The sequence below is a fragment of the Vespula pensylvanica genome, chromosome 16, assembly GCF_014466175.1.
Source record: "Vespula pensylvanica isolate Volc-1 chromosome 16, ASM1446617v1, whole genome shotgun sequence".
In the NCBI taxonomy this organism is placed as follows: domain Eukaryota; kingdom Metazoa; phylum Arthropoda; class Insecta; order Hymenoptera; family Vespidae; genus Vespula; species Vespula pensylvanica.
Window position 1 is genome coordinate 3,758,599 of NC_057700.1, and position 20,000 is coordinate 3,778,598.

Below are 20,000 nucleotides of genomic sequence, written 5' to 3' on the forward strand. Positions count from 1 at the left end.
CTCTCTCTCTCTCTCTCTCTCTCTCTCTCTCTCTCTCTCTCTCTTTCTTTTCAACTACCAAAACGAGCTTGGAAGTATGCTTTCTCTCTCTGTACTCGCATTTTATTTAATTAAACACGAACCATCTCTTGTCCATTCGTTTATGTTGTTGTAACGATGTTAAGCCATCAGGATCGACGAATATTAAATTAATTTATTTAAGTAATCAAGATAAGCGACAATCATATTATCAAAGACGATTAGATTTTCGTTTTTTCTTATTCTTTACATTTGATATATGAATTATAATATACATGATGATTACGACGTGTATTTTACTTATACTTTTTGTTACGAGATTTTAATAGATTAAATATTATTATTAAATAACTCTTGAGTTTTGTAATGCAATAGCATAAAAGTAACATTGATTTAAGATATCAATGGACGATCGTTTTTATATCTATAAGAAGCTTTAATTTTTTAATTTAAATGTTAAATATCGTAGAAATTAATGACTGAATAAAGAACTGTTTTAGACAAAAGTTGTTTATTATCTTGCGGAAAATAAGATCCCGTTTCAAATATCATATTTGAAAGAACAAAACTGACCTTGAAATATATCTCCGTCTTGTAAACATCCTCTGAATTAAAAGTAAATAATTCTGTTACGTATACCCACTATAAATGAAACAACTATTTTGTTTAGAAATTATTTCTTCAAAAATCCATATATGTAGGTGTTCATATATAATTTTATACGATGGTCTAAAACAAAATGTTAATTTAAAATAATACATACGCCGATATAAATATATTGAAAGTACGGGGAAAAGTTCTAATATGAGACACAAATGTAATAATTAAAAACAAGACACCTCTCAAATAATGTTAACACAAAGACTACGTAATTTATATGGAACACGAGCAAATTCATTAAGAAAGACACAACGGTAAAGCATTAATATCAATTTTCGTGTAAATCTAAGACAAACTTAATTGGTACTCTTGTTACAGCATCTCGCATTGTCACGAAAATTCTAAATAAATAAATTAAATGATGTAACACTATCTTTTAAAACATTAATAATTTTCTTACGTCTCCTACACGTATAGTGTGTTGTTATTATTTATTATTATTATTTTTATTATTATTATTATTATTATTATTATTATTATTATTATTGTTGTTGTTGTTGTTGTTGTTATTTATATTTTCTCGAGTACAAAGGTGTTTTGTGAAAACGAATGCAACACAAAGAAACCTTGTGAGACATAATAAGTAAACTGGATAATGGGAAATGAACTATTGTTATTATAAAGTGAAAATTAGGTAAATGATTAGACTATTATTATATTGGATGCAATGGATTCGTCCATCAAGGCTATTGATTAGAGACAACGGACATTGCCATTTTCAGAGTTTTCGAATCCACAAAAATTATCATCATCATCATCATCATCATCATCATCATCATCATCATCATCATCATCATCATCATCATCATCATCATCATCATCATCATCATTATTATTATTATTATTATTATTATTATTATTATTATTATTGCGTAATTCAATTTAATTGAAAAATTCTCTTAGTCTTCATATTTCCAAGATACTTCTCTACATTTATGTGTGTATGTGTGTGAGATGGAAAGAGAGAGAGAGAGAGAGAAAAATTAAGATAATGTTAAAACAACAAAATTCAGATAATATTTAATCGTAAAGCGAGTCGTACTTATTGTTAATTGGAAATTCTTAAATATTACAAATAAAATCGTGAAGCTTTGAAATCAGTAGACGAAACTATAAAATGAAATTAACGAGTTTAGTTGGTTCGGTTTATCCAAGGGCGATTAGTCTAACGAGCATTAAACTTAAAAGCTCAGTTATCTCAAGGAAGTTATCTCAATTAAGAGATAGTTTTACATTCGAGTCGAACATGAATTTTCAAGTTAATTCGATCTAACTAGCTAGCATTTATAAATGTTTCCTGATGCGCTCAAATATATCGTTCTAATAGGAGCAACTAAATTATATATGTACACACACACACACACACACACACACATATGTAGATATGTATAATTTAGTTACCAAAGTACAAACTCGCATAATCGCTTCGTTAAGCAATGATATTATTCAGAATTTTCGGGTGTTTCTCATGAACGATTAATTAACTTCGCGCACAAATTTGTTCCTTATTGATTATAATAGATATATTATTAAATACATTATTCAAATTTTTGTCTTATCGTAAGAAAATTTCTACATGATACGACAAAATGAAAGAATCGAAGATGATCTTTGATCCTCCTTTTTTTCCTTCTCTTTTCTTTTTTCTGTTTCCTTTTCTTTCTCTTTTTCTCTGTCTCTCTCTCTCTCTCTCTCTCTCTCTCTCTCTCTCTCTCTCTCTCTCTCTCTCTCTCTTTCTCTCTCTTTCTCTCTCTATATAAAAACTCTTTCAAGCTTTCATCATTCGTAAAAAGAATTCTTTTCTATTATCTTTTATCAGTCTCTTGATATTTCCCTTTGATATAGGAAGAATGATCGACAAGGACCTGGACCTTTTGCTTTACATGAACTTTATACATCGTCATATCTTTTCTATCATATTCCTTTAATACACACAAAGTAATCCGATGAAAGAATCAAAGGGATCAGGTGCTTACTGAATCTTCAACTGTAATCGTTGCTTCCTATTCCGCGTCGTTTGAAAATTAATTGATCAAACGTATAAATTGATTAAATCCGAGCGAATACTCGTTGAATAATCTTTCAAGTTTCCTTTAAAAGAACAAAAAAAAGAGGAAAAAAGAGAAAAGAGAAAAGGAAAGAAAAAGGATCAAAAGACTTCGATTTAATGTCTGATTTACGATAAAGCAAATGTATCTAATTAATCGGATGTAATTATTATTATTATTATTATTTTTATTATTATTATCATCATCATCATTATTATTATTATTATTATTATTATTATTATTATTATTATTATTATTATCGTTAAATAAAGAAATCCATTAAATATTTCCGCTTGATTAAATAAATAGAAATCAATCGAGCGTCAAATTCGAAGTTCAATTTTATAATTAATTAATCGATCTCTAAACAGAGATCTATCATTCGTTAGAACTGAAAGGACCATTGAAATCACATCAATGTTATTACATTGATAAGCGCAACGAGTTCTCTCCTTTGGTTAGAGAAACCATTAGAGTCAAAAGAGAGTCCCGCCATTTGATTCGATTCGATCAACGAGAAAGCTTTCCACGTAATCATCGTTTTCCAATATTTTGCATTTTTACGTTTCTTGTTTACTTAAGTGAAAAAAGAAAGGAAAACAATTTCGAGAGACGTATTGAAGGAAAGAATTTCTTCTCTTTGTTTCGTTCTCTTTTCATTTTGTCCTTTCTTCCTTCCGAAAATATTCCTTCTTCGGCATATATTTGTAGAGAGCAACATTACCTACATTGAAACATAAAGGGAACGATAGATGGCACTGTAACGAGCAACCGTGACTAACTTCAAACCTTGCCGATGGTTCTATGGATATTGGATAATTTTTCTATACCAGACATTGGTAAACTTAATTCCATGTTTCCTACCATCGTAACCGTAGAAAGAGAGAGGGAAAGAGAAAGAGAAAGAAAGAGAGAGATGTAGGTACGATAAAAAGAGAAACAAAAAATCTAAGTATTAAAAAAATCAAATCGTTACGAGGTTAAAAAGACCATTCTATTCGATTTCGAGTCTGCAGTAGGTCTAATAATATTTCTTTCGAATACTTATCTGGGGTAGAAATAAAAACTGAGTAGTTATTTGGTTGGACGTTTTACAAACAATATGGCGACTAGCGATTCAACACTTTTCGCTTTTCACGATTCCAACAAAGAAGAAAAAATGAAGAGATTCGATCAAGATTGGAAAAAAATTGCAAATTCATTTGAAATAAAATAAAACAAAGAGAAAAGACGATTATCTCTCTCTTTCGAGAGAGAGAGAGAGAGAGAGAGAAACAGCAGCGAAGAATTAAAAAAAGAAAGGTTATGGTAAGATAAATTGAAAAGGATAATGGAAACGATGGTCGCAAGATGGCGACGCTGTATCGAGCCCGCGCAAACCAGAAATAAAATAGGATAGCGGAGAAGGTTCGATATACCGAGTGGTAGCCTTCCAGGTCTCATTCTGGTCCTGGGTAGGGTACAATCGATCGATATATCCCTGCCCAACGTCATCTACCCGTAACGTCGAATATACCCGAGAAAATCCGAAGGGGCCGCGGCGCTTTTGGTTAAAACCAACGATTGGGCGGGGCTTGAGGGCGCTGCGATCGCATCCATGAGTCCCGACAGTGTTAGGAGAGTACGGCTCGCCTCTGTCATAAGTGTTCTTTACGTGGGCTCATTCACCCTTTCTCTCTCTCTCTATGTATCTATCTATCTTTCTCTCTCTCTTTCTCTCTCTCTCTCTATCTCACTCTCTCTACACCTATGCACACATACATATTAGACTCGATGCTCGTGTTAAACACCGATAAACTAGCAAGGGCCTTTCTATACATATATATATATATATTTTATTATATACATAATATGTATGTATGTATTTATATATATATATATATGTATGTATGTGTGTATAAATATACGTGAGGTATAATCTTGTCTCTCTCTCTCTTTCTTTCTCTTTTTCTCTGTCGTACTCGTTTGGTTGGTCGCGCGCACGACCCCTCCCCCACTACCACCCCACCATTACTACCACCACCACCATCACCACCACCACCACCACCACCACCACCAACGGAGAACCACCAGCGCGTTACTGGCAGGAACGGCAGTCGCTCTCGTTCGTCCCGTGAAATCGCTCGTTGTGAGACTCGTATCTCGCGTAAGTGTCGGAAACAAGAGAGAGAGAGAGAGAGAGACACACACAAAGAGAGCGAGAGAGAAAGAAACAGAGAGAGAGAGAGAGAGTGAGAGAGAAACAGAGAGAGACGGAGAGACAGAGAGGAAAAAAGGATAGAAGAAGAATACGGGCGCGAATCGGCGGGAGTGTGTGCTATATATCTTATTCTATATCGTAATCATATCCCGTTATCATAATCATAATCATCAACACCATTTTCCTCGTCCTCTTTTGGTCGAGGGAAGGGGTTGCCGCGGCGGTTTAATAAAGTCGCGCACGCCCGCGCGCGCGCTCTCTCGAAAAGGAAAGAAAGAAAGAAAGAAAGAAAGAAAGCTAGAGAGAGAAAAAAAGAAAAAGAAAGAAAGAGAGATAGATAGGACAGTCTCCTGAAAGCAATCTCGTATAGAACGACGATAACGACGATAACGACGAGGACGACGAGGACGGCGATTGTGGTGGCGCCGGGCATCCTCGGCCACCCTCGAGCATCGTTCGTTTCTCTTATTCTCTGTCTCTTTTTCACTCTTTCTATTTCTTCTTCTATTCTTCTTTCTATATATCTGTCTCTGTCTCTCTCTTTCTTTCTCTCTCGCTCTCTCTCTTTCTCTCTGTGTTTCTCTCTCTCTTTCTCTCTCTCTCTCTCTCTCTCTCTTTCGCACTTGTTCGTTCGTTCGTTCTTTCTCCTTTCGGAATATATCGATCAAATAAGCCTGGCCCATACAGAGAAAGAGAGAGAGAGAAAGAGAAAGAGAGAGAGAGAGAGAGAGAGAGAGAGAGACAGAGAGGTGTAAAACTACGTCGGCGGGGGGGGCTAGTAAGGGAGACAGAGGATAAGGGAGTAGTAGTAGTAGTGCTGTGGTAGTGGTTGGGGCGCGTGACACACGCATTCTGAAAGAAAAAGAAGAGGAGGAGGAGGAGGAGGTGGTGGTGGTGGAGGTGGAGGTGGAGGAGGAGGTGGTGTTGGAAAAGGTGGTGGTGGTTGTGGAGGAGGAGGAGGAGGAGGAGGAAGAAGACGAGGAAGAAGAGGAAGAGGAAGAGGAAGAGAAAAAGTGTGAGAGAGGGTAAACTGTCTCGTACTTATTATCCACTACTAGTAATAGTAGTAGCTCCGGTAGTAATAGCGCGTATACAGGATTATCACGATTAGTTAGAAAAAGAGAAGTGAAAGAAAATAAAGGAAAGCAAGAAAGACGGAAAGAAATAAAGAGACGAGTAGAAGTAGAATTAGAAGGAAAAATAGAGATAGAAGGAGTGGAGAAAGGTGATAGAGAGAAGAGAAGATAGAAATAGAAAAAGAAGAAGAAAAAGAAGAAAAAGTGGCGTCGAAGGAGGGAACAGACGACGCGTTGAACGACGCGATCGTCAAGATTCCTCCCTCGGGGAAGCGGCAGAAACAAGAAAAGATTCTGACGAAAGTGGTGTTGCTTATGCTGATACTGGTGCTGCTGCTGATGCTGGCGACGCAGCTCGAAGAAGAGAAATGAAGTAGGAGGAGGAGGAGGAGGAGGAGGAGGTGAAGAAGAAGAAGAAGAAGAAAGTAGTATATGTCTATGCACGCGGTAGGATTCAACGAGGAGAAGAGCAAGGACTTTTAAGGGCGTTGAAAGGACGGCTGCTGATTCTGCTGCCTTAACTGCTACTGCTACTGCTACTGCTGCTGATTCTGCTGATTCCACTGTCGCTGCTGGTGAGATCCTCTCCTTTCTTTTACTCTCCCCCTTTTTTATATCCTCCCCTCTCCTCAGTCTACCCCATACCTTTCCCCTTGTGAACGCTCTACCGTTTTGCGCCCTCTCCATCTATATCTCTCTCTCTCTCTCTCTCTCTGCTTCTCTCTCTCTCTCTCTCTCTCTCCCTCTCTCTCTCTCTCTCTCTCTCTCTTTTTCTTTCTCTCTCTTTTTCTCCACTTGCTACGAGGGGAATCCTTCTAGCCACGGAGATAGAGGACCCGGTCATCGATCGTACAACCACCGATGGAACTTGTCATAAGTGTGTGCGTGTATGTATGTGTGTGCGTGCGTGATGAGAGAGAAAGAGAGAGAGAGAGAGATGGGAAGGAACGCTTATAAAATAACATACATTTTCGTTTGACATCTTCATATTTCTTTCTCATCTGTCTTCAATTAACAGGAGTTCTATCATCTATCTTTCACGTTCTCGTAATGTCCAGCTAACGTAACCTTTTGCCGGGAGACGTGGCGGAGCGTGATCGATCGTTCAAAACTCTCTCTCTCTCTCTCTCGCTCTCGCTCTCTCTCTCTCTCTCTTTCTCTTTCCCGTGCATTATCGTTCTATCATATACATACTTGACTACTTGCACGCTGACTTTCTCTCTCTCTTTCTCTCTCTCTCTCTCTCTCTCTATCTCTCTTAATGCTAAAATATCGTTCCCTAAATTCGATTCTTCGTACGTTCGGCCGGTTAAAATTCGAGCGATGTTTGATAATTGCCAGATTTTCGCGAATCGTCGATAGATCTATAATTAGAATTAGTATAATTAGACGGATATGTCGATATATCGGGATAGGAAATCGTTCGACGTATTGTGAACGTACAACGAGAAAACGACGACGACGACTACGAGGAAGAAGAGAAGCTTCGATCGAACGTATTCCGTGATCTCTCTCTCTCTCTCTCTCTCTCTCTCTCTTTCTCTTTCTATCGGCGATCCGCCTACGCCGAGTCTGCGCATCGAAAAATCCAAGAGCAAAGGATTGGATCGAGCACCCTCACCCCTCCTCAATCCCCTTCTCCTCTCTTCATCCCCCTCCCTCCTTTCCCCGTTAGCTTTTTCGATAGCCGATATACTCTGCTAAACGATGAAAAGGCGAATCGTTTCGCTTCGTTTCCAATATTTTCCGTCACACCCGTTCCCATCTAGGTATTCGTGTATGTGTATTATTCTAATGTATTAGTATTATGCATCCGTGTACCTTCGTTTAGATGAAAATTAATATACGTGTCCCATTGAACATTATCTCTTGTAAATAATACCAAAATTGTGCCAGGAAACGGAAGTATGTATATACCAGTCATGAGATAATAGTCGTGAGATTTAATATATATATATATATATATATATATATATATATATATATATATCTTACTTTGATATATATATATATATACTACATATAGATATATTTGCGAGTATACACATCTCTTTTTATTTTATCTCTCTCTCTCTCTCTTTCTCTTTCTCTATCTATCTTGCTTTCTTTTCTTTTTTTCGTGATTATCGTCTTATCGTGTTCGAAAGACAGGGTCGAGGTTAATGCTCGATTACTCGAAATTATTTTAAACGACGCCCCTAATCGGATCCGTGTATCGTTTTTCAACGAGTCAAACGATGCGTGCCAGGGTTTAAAGTCGATTGCCGGCATCTTTTAGGTTTCATCTACCTGTAGAATACTTACTCCTACGTTCAAACACACTTCAATCACACCACACATGTATGTGTACGTATGTGAACACACATATATCCCTATATATTTTTTTCTTTTTTTTGTTTCTTCTTTTTAACCAACCGAGGATTCTTATCATCTTTATTATTGTCTATGATTAATCGTTATCTCTGTATTATTTCATGCCATCATCGTTCTCCTACCATAACATTATAGATACTATCCATTAATAGATACCCATAAGGTTCCAAGTTTCCAAGAAATATAATGACGAATGTAAACCCTCGACGATTAAGTAGCGATATCTTTCAATGAAAACACAGTGTGAATATTTCATTGGGTTCGGTCTGTTAAATAAATAAAAGCAGTGTCTCTCAACTTATCTTACTTTTATCATGGTCGGTTTCAACAACCAATCGTGTTGTATCGTACAAGAGCACCCTTGTTCTCTCTCTTTCTATCTCTATCTCTATCTCTCTCTCTCTCTTTCTCTCTCTCTCTCTCTCTGTCTTTCGCTCTTACATCGAAGTCGCCATACTTTATATAAAAGCCGCACCTTTGTAAACGCGACTTCGTGACGACCGATTGCGTGTTGTTAGAGTTGCAACGAAATTTTATTATATTACCTTCTCGGTCGTCTAGACAACGAGCATCGGTGTTACCTATAGCGTTATAAATGCGACAGTGCGGTAACAATTTTAATATTACAGAATAATATTATTTTTAGTAATAATTAATAATTTCTTTTATAATTAATGTAATAATAATTAATATTTCTTTTAGTATTCTATTCTTTTAATTATACCTTGTAATTATATATCTTTATCACCTCTTGATTTCTATTAATTTCTTTTATTAATGTCATTATCATTAATATTATTATTTTTTTTCTTTTTTAATATTTTTATTAATCAGTAATTTTTTAATCTTTTCTTTCTTTCTTCCTTTTATGTATATATATATATATATATATATATATATATATATATATATTAAAGTATCCCATATGTAATCGGTATATAAAAAGAATATTTGATATATTTTTTATGATTTGTGTATGATATGAAAGAGTAATCTTTTTTGAAATATTAAAAAGAGATGGAGATATCACGAAGAAACATGATCGTTTCGTCTTGTAACGAAATATAGTCATATGAGATAGATGAGACGAGATACTCTCTCGGAAATGATACGTTAGTCGACAGGTTGAACGAAATTAGACTGGCACGAAAAGACACCAATCTTTTCCAAGAATTATTATCATAATTGAAAATTTTATTAGGTATTGAAAAAAGAAAATGAAGAGGAAAAAATAATTTGTTCGAATGAGAAGTTTGAGTGATCAACAAAATAAAATTTTATTTTACTATCGTCGTTAAAATGGTAATACTTATATGTATAAAAAAAAATAGCTTTTGATTTTTATTATTAAATTTAAATTACTATCGTTTATTTTCTATCGATCTAATTGTCTTTGAATTTTTCAGATTATAAGTACGGACGTTTAGAGAATTTATGTATAAATATATTTTAGATTTCCCTTTAACTCGTTAATTATCAAAATGTAAATATATAACGATGCAGTAACAAAAGAATAATAATTATTCATTTGGATATATAAAGATACATATAGTATTTTAGTCATGGAAATGTTAACGTGAATATATTGCTTTTTGTTTTCTTTTTTATGTCTTGTTGAAATAAATGCAAGTATTAAGAGTTGCAAGTATTATATTATATTATACTTTTGGAAATATTAATATTTATTTTATATTATATTATTTTACGAAAAAAAGAAATTGTAAACCATTAATGTAATCTTTTTAACGCTTCTATAAAAATCGATTAAACAATTTCCCTTTCGATTGTTATTATTTACAAGGAGATTCTACATTGAATTTGATAATATAATTTTAAAACTAAGATATCAAAGAAAATTATTTTAAATACGATTTATAATGACGAACTTAATGAAAATCATCGCGAGATTATATAAATACGATTAAATGTTGATGCGAACAAAATTCGATGAAGATTACAGAGACTTGTCGTAGTAATTTTTTTCTTTTTATATATCATAAATAATACAATATCATTGTCATAAATGATTTAAAAGATCATTATTAGCAATCGTCGAGTTTAAAGAAAAACAGAGAAAGTGAAAAAGACAAAAGAAATTTCTTCGTGATGAAATATCAATCAAAAAAAAAGAAAAAGAAAAATAAAGAAACAACCCATCCTATCACGTATATTACATAATTCCTTAGATTTCTGTGTCGTGTGAAATGTGAAAATGCAATTGAATCTTGAATATTTCTGCGTTAACACATAAACTAAAATAAAGACGAAGGACGATCCCAATCTCTTGCCAATCCACCCTTACACCAGCTCCACCCCCTCGGCCCCACCGGACTATTAACTTATTAATACGGCATCGCGTTGAAACATACAATGCAATCGTAAATATTTCATTATTTAATTAACTCATCTACCATCCGACGTTACTCCCACTCCAATCACTCCCACCCTAACCCCTTACATTTAACGATCGAAATGATCGAGTTTGATTCGAAAAGAAAATAAAATACAATAAAAAAGAATAAAAGAATGTCGATCTAAAAAAAAAGATGATCTCTCACATCATTCCATTTCTTTTCCAGGTTTTAATCGAGGAAAAGGAAAGAAGCTACTGATAAGGAATAGCGGCGAAGAAGGTGGTCGAAGTATTTACGTGATACTTGGAGAGGATCAGGAAAAAAAAAGAAAAGAGATAGTGCCAGAGATAGATAGATAGATAGATAGATAGATAGATAAATAAACAGACAGACAGACAGACAGACAGACAGACAGAAAGAAAGAAAGAAAGGGAGAAAGAGAAAGAGAGAAGGTGATAGTCTTGGATAATCTTAGTAGATAGAAGGAAAAGAAGGAGGATAGTATCCAGCACCAGGTGGCCAACGATAGTTCTTTTTTTCCCCACCCTTACGTGGGAGAGTAAGAAGAGGGTGCCCCCGAAGGAAAGGAGGGGGAAAGTGGGGGGGGGGCTTGTGTGTCGGAGCTCTGGTGTCGGAGAAAAATACGGTGGCGGTGGCGACGAGAACGACCGAAGAGAAGGGGTGCGAGATAGGAGGTAGAAGAAGAAAAAGGGTGCGTGGGGCGCGGTAGTGGAAGAGAGCTCGAGGGGTGAAGAGAGAGGTTCAGAAGAGGGGTTGAAAAGAGAGGGTGAGAAGAGAAGAGGGCTGCGTGGCGTCGTTCTTGCGTCGACGGCGGTCGCCTTGCGCCGGCCGACTCACCACTGCTGCCTGGCCCGCTTTCTGCTGGCCGGCTCTTTTAACGAGTGCTCAAAGAGCGTGGGGGTGGCGTTTGTGAAGGCAACGTGTACCAAGATGGGCTGCGCAATGTCCGCGGAAGAGCGGGCCGCTCTGGCCCGCAGCAAGCAAATTGAGAAGAATCTCAAGGAGGATGGTCTTCAAGCTGCCAAGGACATCAAGCTCCTATTACTCGGTAAGTACTTTTTTTATTTCTTTTCTTGTCTTCTTTTTTTTTTTTTCATCCCTTTAGAATTTTTAGCATCAGTATAATTGGAAATCGATTTTATATTGTCGATGATATATCATGGCTGGACAGTTTTGGAGATAAATTCGAATGTCTCCTGAGAAGAAATATTTTCTTTCTTTTTTTTTCTCTCTCGTAGTTCGATGACATTTCTCGAAAGGTATTCAATGATGGCGTTTTTATATGGTCATTTATTATTACGAAATGTTGGAAATTTGATTGTAAATTTGTTCATTCCTTAGGATTATAAATCTCGTTTCGTTGATTGCCGCTTTTTAAGTCCGCACAAGCTGTAAACGAAACTTCTTATCTCCCTTTATGCTTCTCATATTACCGATTTAAGTAAATGAGATTTATTTCGTAAGAACTTCAGTCTATGTTAACAACGTGAAGCCTACTAGCCGACAATCAATGATATTCCTTTGAATCGAGATATTCCAATTTTTTTTTCGAGATAAACGGAACACTGTATATATTATATATATGTATATATTTTTAATTAGACTTTCACAATTTACTTTCTTCGATATATTTCATTGCATTTCTTTATTATTTTTTTACAATTTTTATTTGATTTCTCTTCTTCTTTCTCTTGTCCTTTTTTTCTTTTTTTTTCCTTTCTTCCTTTTCTTTTTCTTTTTTTTTTTTTGAAATTTTAATATCGTTCGACTCTTCGACCCGAAAAGATATCGTACATCTTTCTTTGAAAACCGATACCGATTCTGATTTATTGTTAATTAGACAGATATTTATTATAAATTTTACCACGAGACAATTGCATATCATATCGTAAGAAATAAATTACTTTATAATCCGTTCGGTTAGACATTAAAATTTACGATACAAAAAACTTTAAATACGTAATCAGTACAATATGTAGAACGTGTTTCATCGAACGATTATAGTATTATTAATTCTCTCTATTGAAAATTTTCAAGATTTTATCCAATACCGTTAGAAATTTCAAGCACGTTTGACGGCCGCGACTCAACTGACAACCATACGTATACTTTCTTATTAGATTCGATCTATATTTGAACATTGACGTTGATTCATTGTTAAATTGTAGATAACATTGTTACATAGATCTTCTTTTTTCTCTTTATATACTTACGTCATAATCTTTTCAATTCTCCCTTTTCATTTATCCCTTATCATAATTTATACTAATAAAATGTTATTACGATTACAACATTTTTTTCGATCCTTTCCATTCGTAGAAACAAACAACCGATTTAATTCAAGATAATGGAATAAGAAAACTTGAGAATTTTTGATTGGTAAGATAAACGAAATGAAAAGAAACGAGAACGAGAGAACAAAGTCCTTTTCCTCTTTCTTTTTTTTTTTTTTTTTTTTTTTAACTCCCCGACGAGACAATAGCAGCAACATTTTAATTTCTTTAATTCGAAGTATTCTCCCTTCCGGAGTAATATCAATCGGACTAAATGGAGCCTCGTTATCCCATGATAGTCTCTCGCAGTCCGTCGCCTCGTATTCACATACCAGCTACGACTTTTCAAGGCTTTTATTACGTCTTAAAACTGTCTATCGCATTACTATATAACTTTAATATTCGAATTGACAAGGTTATTAGATATAACAATGGTACGCCATTGTTTTATTACTTTTTAACAGTTAAAACTTTTTACAGAGATCGCGTTTAACGTGTGTTTGAAGCGTGTTTAAAAGGTTAATTCAACCATTTTAAAGAAAGAGAAACGAGTTTATAAAGATATATATATATATATATATATATATATATATATATATATATAAAGAAAGAGAGATAGAGCCAGAAACAGAGAGAGAGAGAGAGAGAGAGAGAGAGAGAGAGAGAAAGAAAGAAAGAGTGAAAAAGACTTTGACCTGTAGTCGAGTCATTGAACGCCATTATCGTTTCATTAACGTATCCAACTTGATGGCCTCTTCAAAGAAGAAGAATACTCTTGAAAGATCGAGAACGATCGACACGTCATTGACACGTTCAGATTCAATAATCTCAAAAGAGTAAGACAGAAAGAGAAAGAGAAAGACTATTTAGCCTATCATTCATCGAAATCGCGAAACATCCGGACGAAATTGGCTCGAAGCCGAAAACGAATCTTTCTGAGAGAAGATCTCTCTCTCTCTCTCTCTCTCTCTCTCTCTCTCTCTCTCTCTCTCTCTCTCTCTCTTTCTCTCTCTCTCTTTCTCTCGAAAATCAAGAACGATGGATTATCCACGAAATTTGTATTTCCCGTCTCGTTGGATGAACGATAGCTTCGTTTCTTTCTCTCTCTCTTTCTCTTTTTCTCTTTTTCTCTTTTTTCTTTTCTCGGATTGGCTTCAACGTGAATAAGATTACGAAGGAACCTTCTCCAGGTATTTTTCTTTCGATCTATTTTTACTCTTCCTCAGTTCCCCTACGTTCTCTCTCTCTCTCTCTCTCTCTCTCTCTCTATCTCTCTATCTCTCTATCTCTCTATCTATCTATCTATCTATCTATCTATCTATCTATCTATCTATCTGTCTTTCTTTCTTTCATTCTTTCTCTCTCTTTCTCGTTAAATCTCCTGACGAGTTTTATGATTTTTCTTTTACTTTCGAGATAATTGGAAGGAAATTCGAATGGTCCGACACGTTTTCTCGATGAACTCTCGTCCAATCTCACTTTTCTTTTTCTTCTTTTTTCTAGTCTATCTCTCTCTCTCTCTCTCTCTCTCTCTCTCTGTCTCTCTCTTTTCCTATCTCCTTCTCTATTCGATCGAATTTTCTTCTTTTTCTTCTTCTTCCAATTTCTCCTTTTTTTTTCTTCCTTATTTTTCTCCTCCTTCATTTTCTTCTTCTTCTTCTTCTTTTTCTTCTCCTTCGTTCTCTTCTTTTTCCTCTCTTTCTTTTCCTTTTTCCTTTGCGTTTTCAACAAAAATGTTCCTCCAAAATCTCTCGCTCACGTTCTAAGCGAACACCCGTTTATATTTCTGGCTGAATTTCAGCTGGGAATGTGGCAGGCGTGGAAAGAGTAAAATCGTTTCGCCGTATCTTTACTCTACTCTTCTTTTCTTTTTTCTTTTTTCTTCTTCCTCTTCTCTTTTTTTTTTCTTTTTTTCTTTTTTTTTTCTTTTTTTCTTTTTCTTATTCTGTCTCGAAGACGTTTCATACACCGCGAGTTCTCTCTTACGTTCGTGTGCCTTTCTTTCGACATTTTGCGATATCTACTGTGCAAATCGTGTTTACGCGGTGAAATAACTCGCATATTTGCATGTATATTTACTACATTCTTTGCTTTTTTAAAAAATTTTTTCGAGCTCCCTCTTGAGTTATTTCATTTCGTTCTTCCTCTTGATGTAGCTTGATAAATCTTTTTTCGAATAGTCGAGCAGTCGTGAAATTTTGATAAATTTTATACAGTATACAGTAATAAAATGTCCGAGACATTATATATTTTTTTTCTTTTCTTTCCTTTTCTTTTTTATATAATACTTTTGTAATAAGAAAACGAAACATATATAATCGTATACTTTTTTTATTATCTTTTTATTGTTATTATAAACCATTCTTATATTTATTAATCCTATTAGAATAATGATCTATCTTTTAATAATATCACAAACAAATTTTTACAATTGTTGATCCAACTACAAAAATTATATCCATCCCACCTTATTAATACAACTTATCATTACAATTATGAATTAGACAAATTTCAATAACAACATAAACTAACAATTATAATTCATTCCATTATTATACGTTACAACTATATAAATAATTATAATATATCAATTAAATATAAGAGAAATATATATATGTATATATATTTTAGCCTCATTTAATAGCTCTTTTCGTCTTATTTATAACACAAATTATAATGATCGTTAAGAAGAAAAAGAAAAAATATGTATATATTTATAAATATTTAAAAAAAAAAATACTTAAACGTCTCCCAACGTTATTGTCTCTACGATCGACGGCTAACGTGACTAAAAAAATAAATAAATAAATAAAAACAAGAATAAAGTCGTAAAAATTGGGGAAAAAAAGAAAGTAACAGAGAAAAAGATATGTTCGCGTGACGTTAACGAGCTCGTTCGTCGCGATTATCTGAATTGCTCGCGCGTGCGCGTGCGCTTACCCATGATATATATATTCGTCATTGGTAAATATTAATTGATGACGTTAGCGAGGGTGTTCGGAAGAGGTCTATAGTTTTAATCCGACAAGTGTACCGGAAATTAAAGGCAACGTGAAGCAGGAAGGCAGGCGCAACAAGCCTAAGCTCGATATACAATATGGAGGGAGCAATGTCCGATTGAACGTTATTGCGAGTTCCTTTTTTGCATTAACTATTCTTTTCTAATAATATTTTATGAGAAATTTACTCGTCTCTTTCTTTTCTTTCTCTTCTTTGTTTATCTTTTTCTTTCTCGAAAATATATACATACGATTTATTTCACATCATCGATAATAATATTTTGTTTTGATCTCTCTCTCTCTCTCTCTCTCTCTCTCTTTCTTTCTTTCTTTCTTTGAGTATGACACGATTATATTTCTCGTTAAAGAAATTATAAATTATATCGATATCATTACAGATTATAATTCATACGAACTAACAATATTAATTTATTTTGCTTCGATAAAGCAAAATATATTGATAAGTATATATACAATACATTTGAACTTCAATGAATGAACGAAATTAACTTTCTTCCTAAATGAACATTCTCTGAAATTTTCGCGACGCATTTTTCAAAAGAAAGAAACGTGAGAAAAAAAAAAAGAGATAGGAAAAGAAAAACAACGGATACGACTTTTTATCGCTTTTTATGAGATAATTATTATATTATTAAAGAAGATGTTTGAATTGTGAAAATAGAATTAGATAGTGTACAATGAAAATTTACATACATTTATATACAATAAATTATGAGATATAAAAAAAGTCATTAATTACAGTTAAGAGCAACAACAAGAAACGAACACATACACACACACACACACACACATATATATGTTTTTTGTACTTTCTTTTTAGTTTCAAGTATATTGTCAAAGTCTTGAAAATTCGTTAACGTGAATAACAGAAAGAGAAAGAAAAAGAAGAAGAAAAGAAAGAGAACTCGAAGTTAGCTTCTTTCTCTAATGTGGAGTCTTTTTCTGAATGTGGAGTACCGACGAAGCGTTGCCATAACGACGTCGTCGGTGGTCGTGCCGACGACTTAATTGAGTGTTCCTCGACGATAGGGACCGAATTAACGAGTCAACCTCTTCCTCCTCCTCTTCCTTCTCCTCCTCCTCTTCCTTCTCCATCTCTTCTCCCACTACTTTCAATTCAGCCTACGAGCTGTGAAGAACAACCAGTATGGCGCGATAAAGCGCTATATATTTTTTTGTACTAATCAAAAACTAGCTTTGATATAATCGATAAAAAAAGAATCAAGAAAAAATGAAAACAAACAAAAACGTAGAAAAAAAGGAAGAAAATGTCAAGAATCGAATCTTATAAGAGATCAAGGAAAGATAAAAGAATCAAGAACAAAATAAAAGCAAAAGAAACGAAAACGTAGAAAAAGGGGAAGAAAAAACAAGTCAGATTTAGAATCCTCTTTAAAAATCCTTATTTCGTTGAATGTAAACCATCGATATGAATGATTAAGCGATGATGATTAATCGATGAATAATTGTTACGATGATTGATCGCTTAATATCGTATAAACGAATCTTTCCAATAAGATTGGGAATAATCAAATTTGAGATAAATTTGAATATATGAATTATTCCGTTCTCGTTAAAGAGATTCGCTTTATTAGTTGAAAATTTCCCGTAACAGTGATAGATTTACAATTTTAATCAAAATTTTATTGATAAATGAACGTTATAGTTAATAAACGATCCTAGAAAAACTATGTCAATAAGGGAATGAACTCGTATTTTTGCACGTGTTTTTAACAAGACACAAATATGATTCACGATTAAAATTTTAAATCCTTGAAAGGTTCAAGTCGATAAAATTTCAGAGAACTTATTTAAAAAAGATACTAATAAAACATTCACACAAATAGATCTATAAATCATTCAATTTTCATCCTCACTATTATAAAAGAACGTCCTGATTTAATATATCCTATCAATCTTCTATATACAACGTTAAAGTGTTATAAAAGTATTACTTAATACCTAGATATTAATTATTGGAATTATACAATTGAAAAATTTATCTTTAACATTTTTTTTTTTTTTAATTTACATTATATATAGAAATATATAATATATACGTATCACTGTTATAAATATCATTATCATAGCAATGTGATATATTATTTGATATATTCTATGAATTTTTTAGAATTAATGTATTACAAAAGGGACATTTTAATATATAATATATAATAATCATTTTTATAATATATATAATAATATATATATATAATATATATAATAATAATAATAATAATACAAATAATAATAATTTAATATTTAAATAGAAATAACAAAAATTTATAATATATATGTAGATAATATAGTATTTTTATGGTATATATATATATATATATATATATATATATATATGTATGTATGTATGTATCATGATATTGTCGCATTATTTAGTAGTACGAGCGTGCCGGCGCATTTGGCACAAACACGACCGATGAATCTTAGCGCCAGTCTCGGAAGCATCGAACGTTTGCATAGTAAATACAGACGTAGGCGACGACGCGTACTCGCTTGGCCAATGGCGTGCTGTTCTTCCTACGTATCTACGACTTCCGTGTTTCTTCTCGTCCATTTCTCTCTCTCTCTCTCTATCTCTCTGTCTCTCTTTCTCTCTCTATATATCTTTCTCTCGTATACTTGCCAAACTCGGTCCTCTTGATTCTCTCCTTTTTGAAATACGTACGAGACATTCACCAAGCAAGTGACGTCTTCTATGTATTAAGAGATTAGTTTCCTGTCGTTGCTCGTGATGAACGAGCACGAGATGATATAATTTTTAACGTCGATAGTAATCGTAACAGTTTGTTGAACTAAATCGTCGAACCACGCGCGTGTTCTATTACTATTATTGAAACGTTAGTAATCTTTATATTGCATAAATTGTATGTGTTATTTTATCTTGATGTTAACCTTATATTATTTAATAATAAATTCTCTCTGAATATTTATAAGTTGAAAAAAAATTATAATATATTTAAGTATATATATATATATATATATTTGAGTTTATACTATCTTCTGTTTATTTTTTATTTTTTTTTAAAGAATAATATAATTCGTATTGTTTAGTTATTATACTTGAATACTATTAAAAATATATTATATATATATAATAATAATAATAATAATAATAATAATATCTATACACAATTAAATATAATATAACAATTTAAATAATTACAATATTCTACAAAGTGACATTTACATTGGTGACGATGAATGATCAATAAAACTTACACGATACAAAAATACCGACAATACTACAAAGTTGTATTAAACTGCAATATGGTTGAACTTATTTTATTAAAAATCAGATAAAAGAAATAAAAATAGAAAATAGAAAATTCCATGTAATATCTAGTATTTTATTTCGATAATATATATCGATTACCTTATGCTCTAGTTTATTATTCTCCCAATATTGAACACAATACTAAACTACCAATCACATATCTAACTTTACAACTTTATCTTATAAAGCCCATGGATGAAACTAGCTTTTACTAACACCACCTCTACTATTACTACTACTACTATTTCTGTTGCTACTGCTACTAATATTACTCTCGTTGTCGTCATCATTTTCGTAGTTCATAGGACGTTCATGAAATTCATGAACATATGGGATTCACAAAGTATTCCGCTCGTAAAGAGTCTAACTTTCGAAGATGAGTTTCCTTCGCTCAGAGACAATGTGTTAGCAAACTTCTTCCTGATAAGTATCTCTCTCTCTCTCTCTCTCTCTCTCTCTCTCTCTTTCTCTTTCTCTCTTTCTCTTTCTCTCTTTGTAGTGAATAGAGTTGAACGTGAGACTTCTGTCTGCACTTCGTGTTATTATTACTTATCTGATAAATGATACAGATAACTATTGTTCTCTACGTTTTAACTATAATTTTCTTTTCATTTTGTTTTGTGTTTGTTTTTTTTCCTTTTTGTACTTTTTTTTTCTTTCTATTT

General features: G+C 33.3%; 1 protein-coding gene across 5 annotated transcripts in view; it reads left to right on the forward strand.

Annotated features, from left to right (window-relative positions):
* The first annotated feature begins 4,823 nt into the window (after nt 1-4,823).
* The window catches only part of LOC122634946 (guanine nucleotide-binding protein G(o) subunit alpha), a 37,557-nt gene continuing 22,380 nt past the window's right edge, over nt 4,824-20,000 (forward strand). Inside the window, exons 1-2 of one of the 5 annotated variants that reach the window (XM_043824506.1) lie at nt 4,824-4,872; nt 10,955-11,798. In XM_043824506.1, coding sequence (XP_043680441.1) covers nt 11,681-11,798 — 118 coding nt within the window. In that variant the 5' untranslated portion in view covers nt 4,824-4,872; nt 10,955-11,680. Of the gene's footprint in view, nt 4,873-5,867; nt 6,578-6,750; nt 6,890-8,175; nt 8,343-10,954; nt 11,799-20,000 lie in introns of those variants that run through there. The other 4 variants (XM_043824503.1, XM_043824504.1, XM_043824505.1 and 1 more) reach the window with 4 other exon arrangements.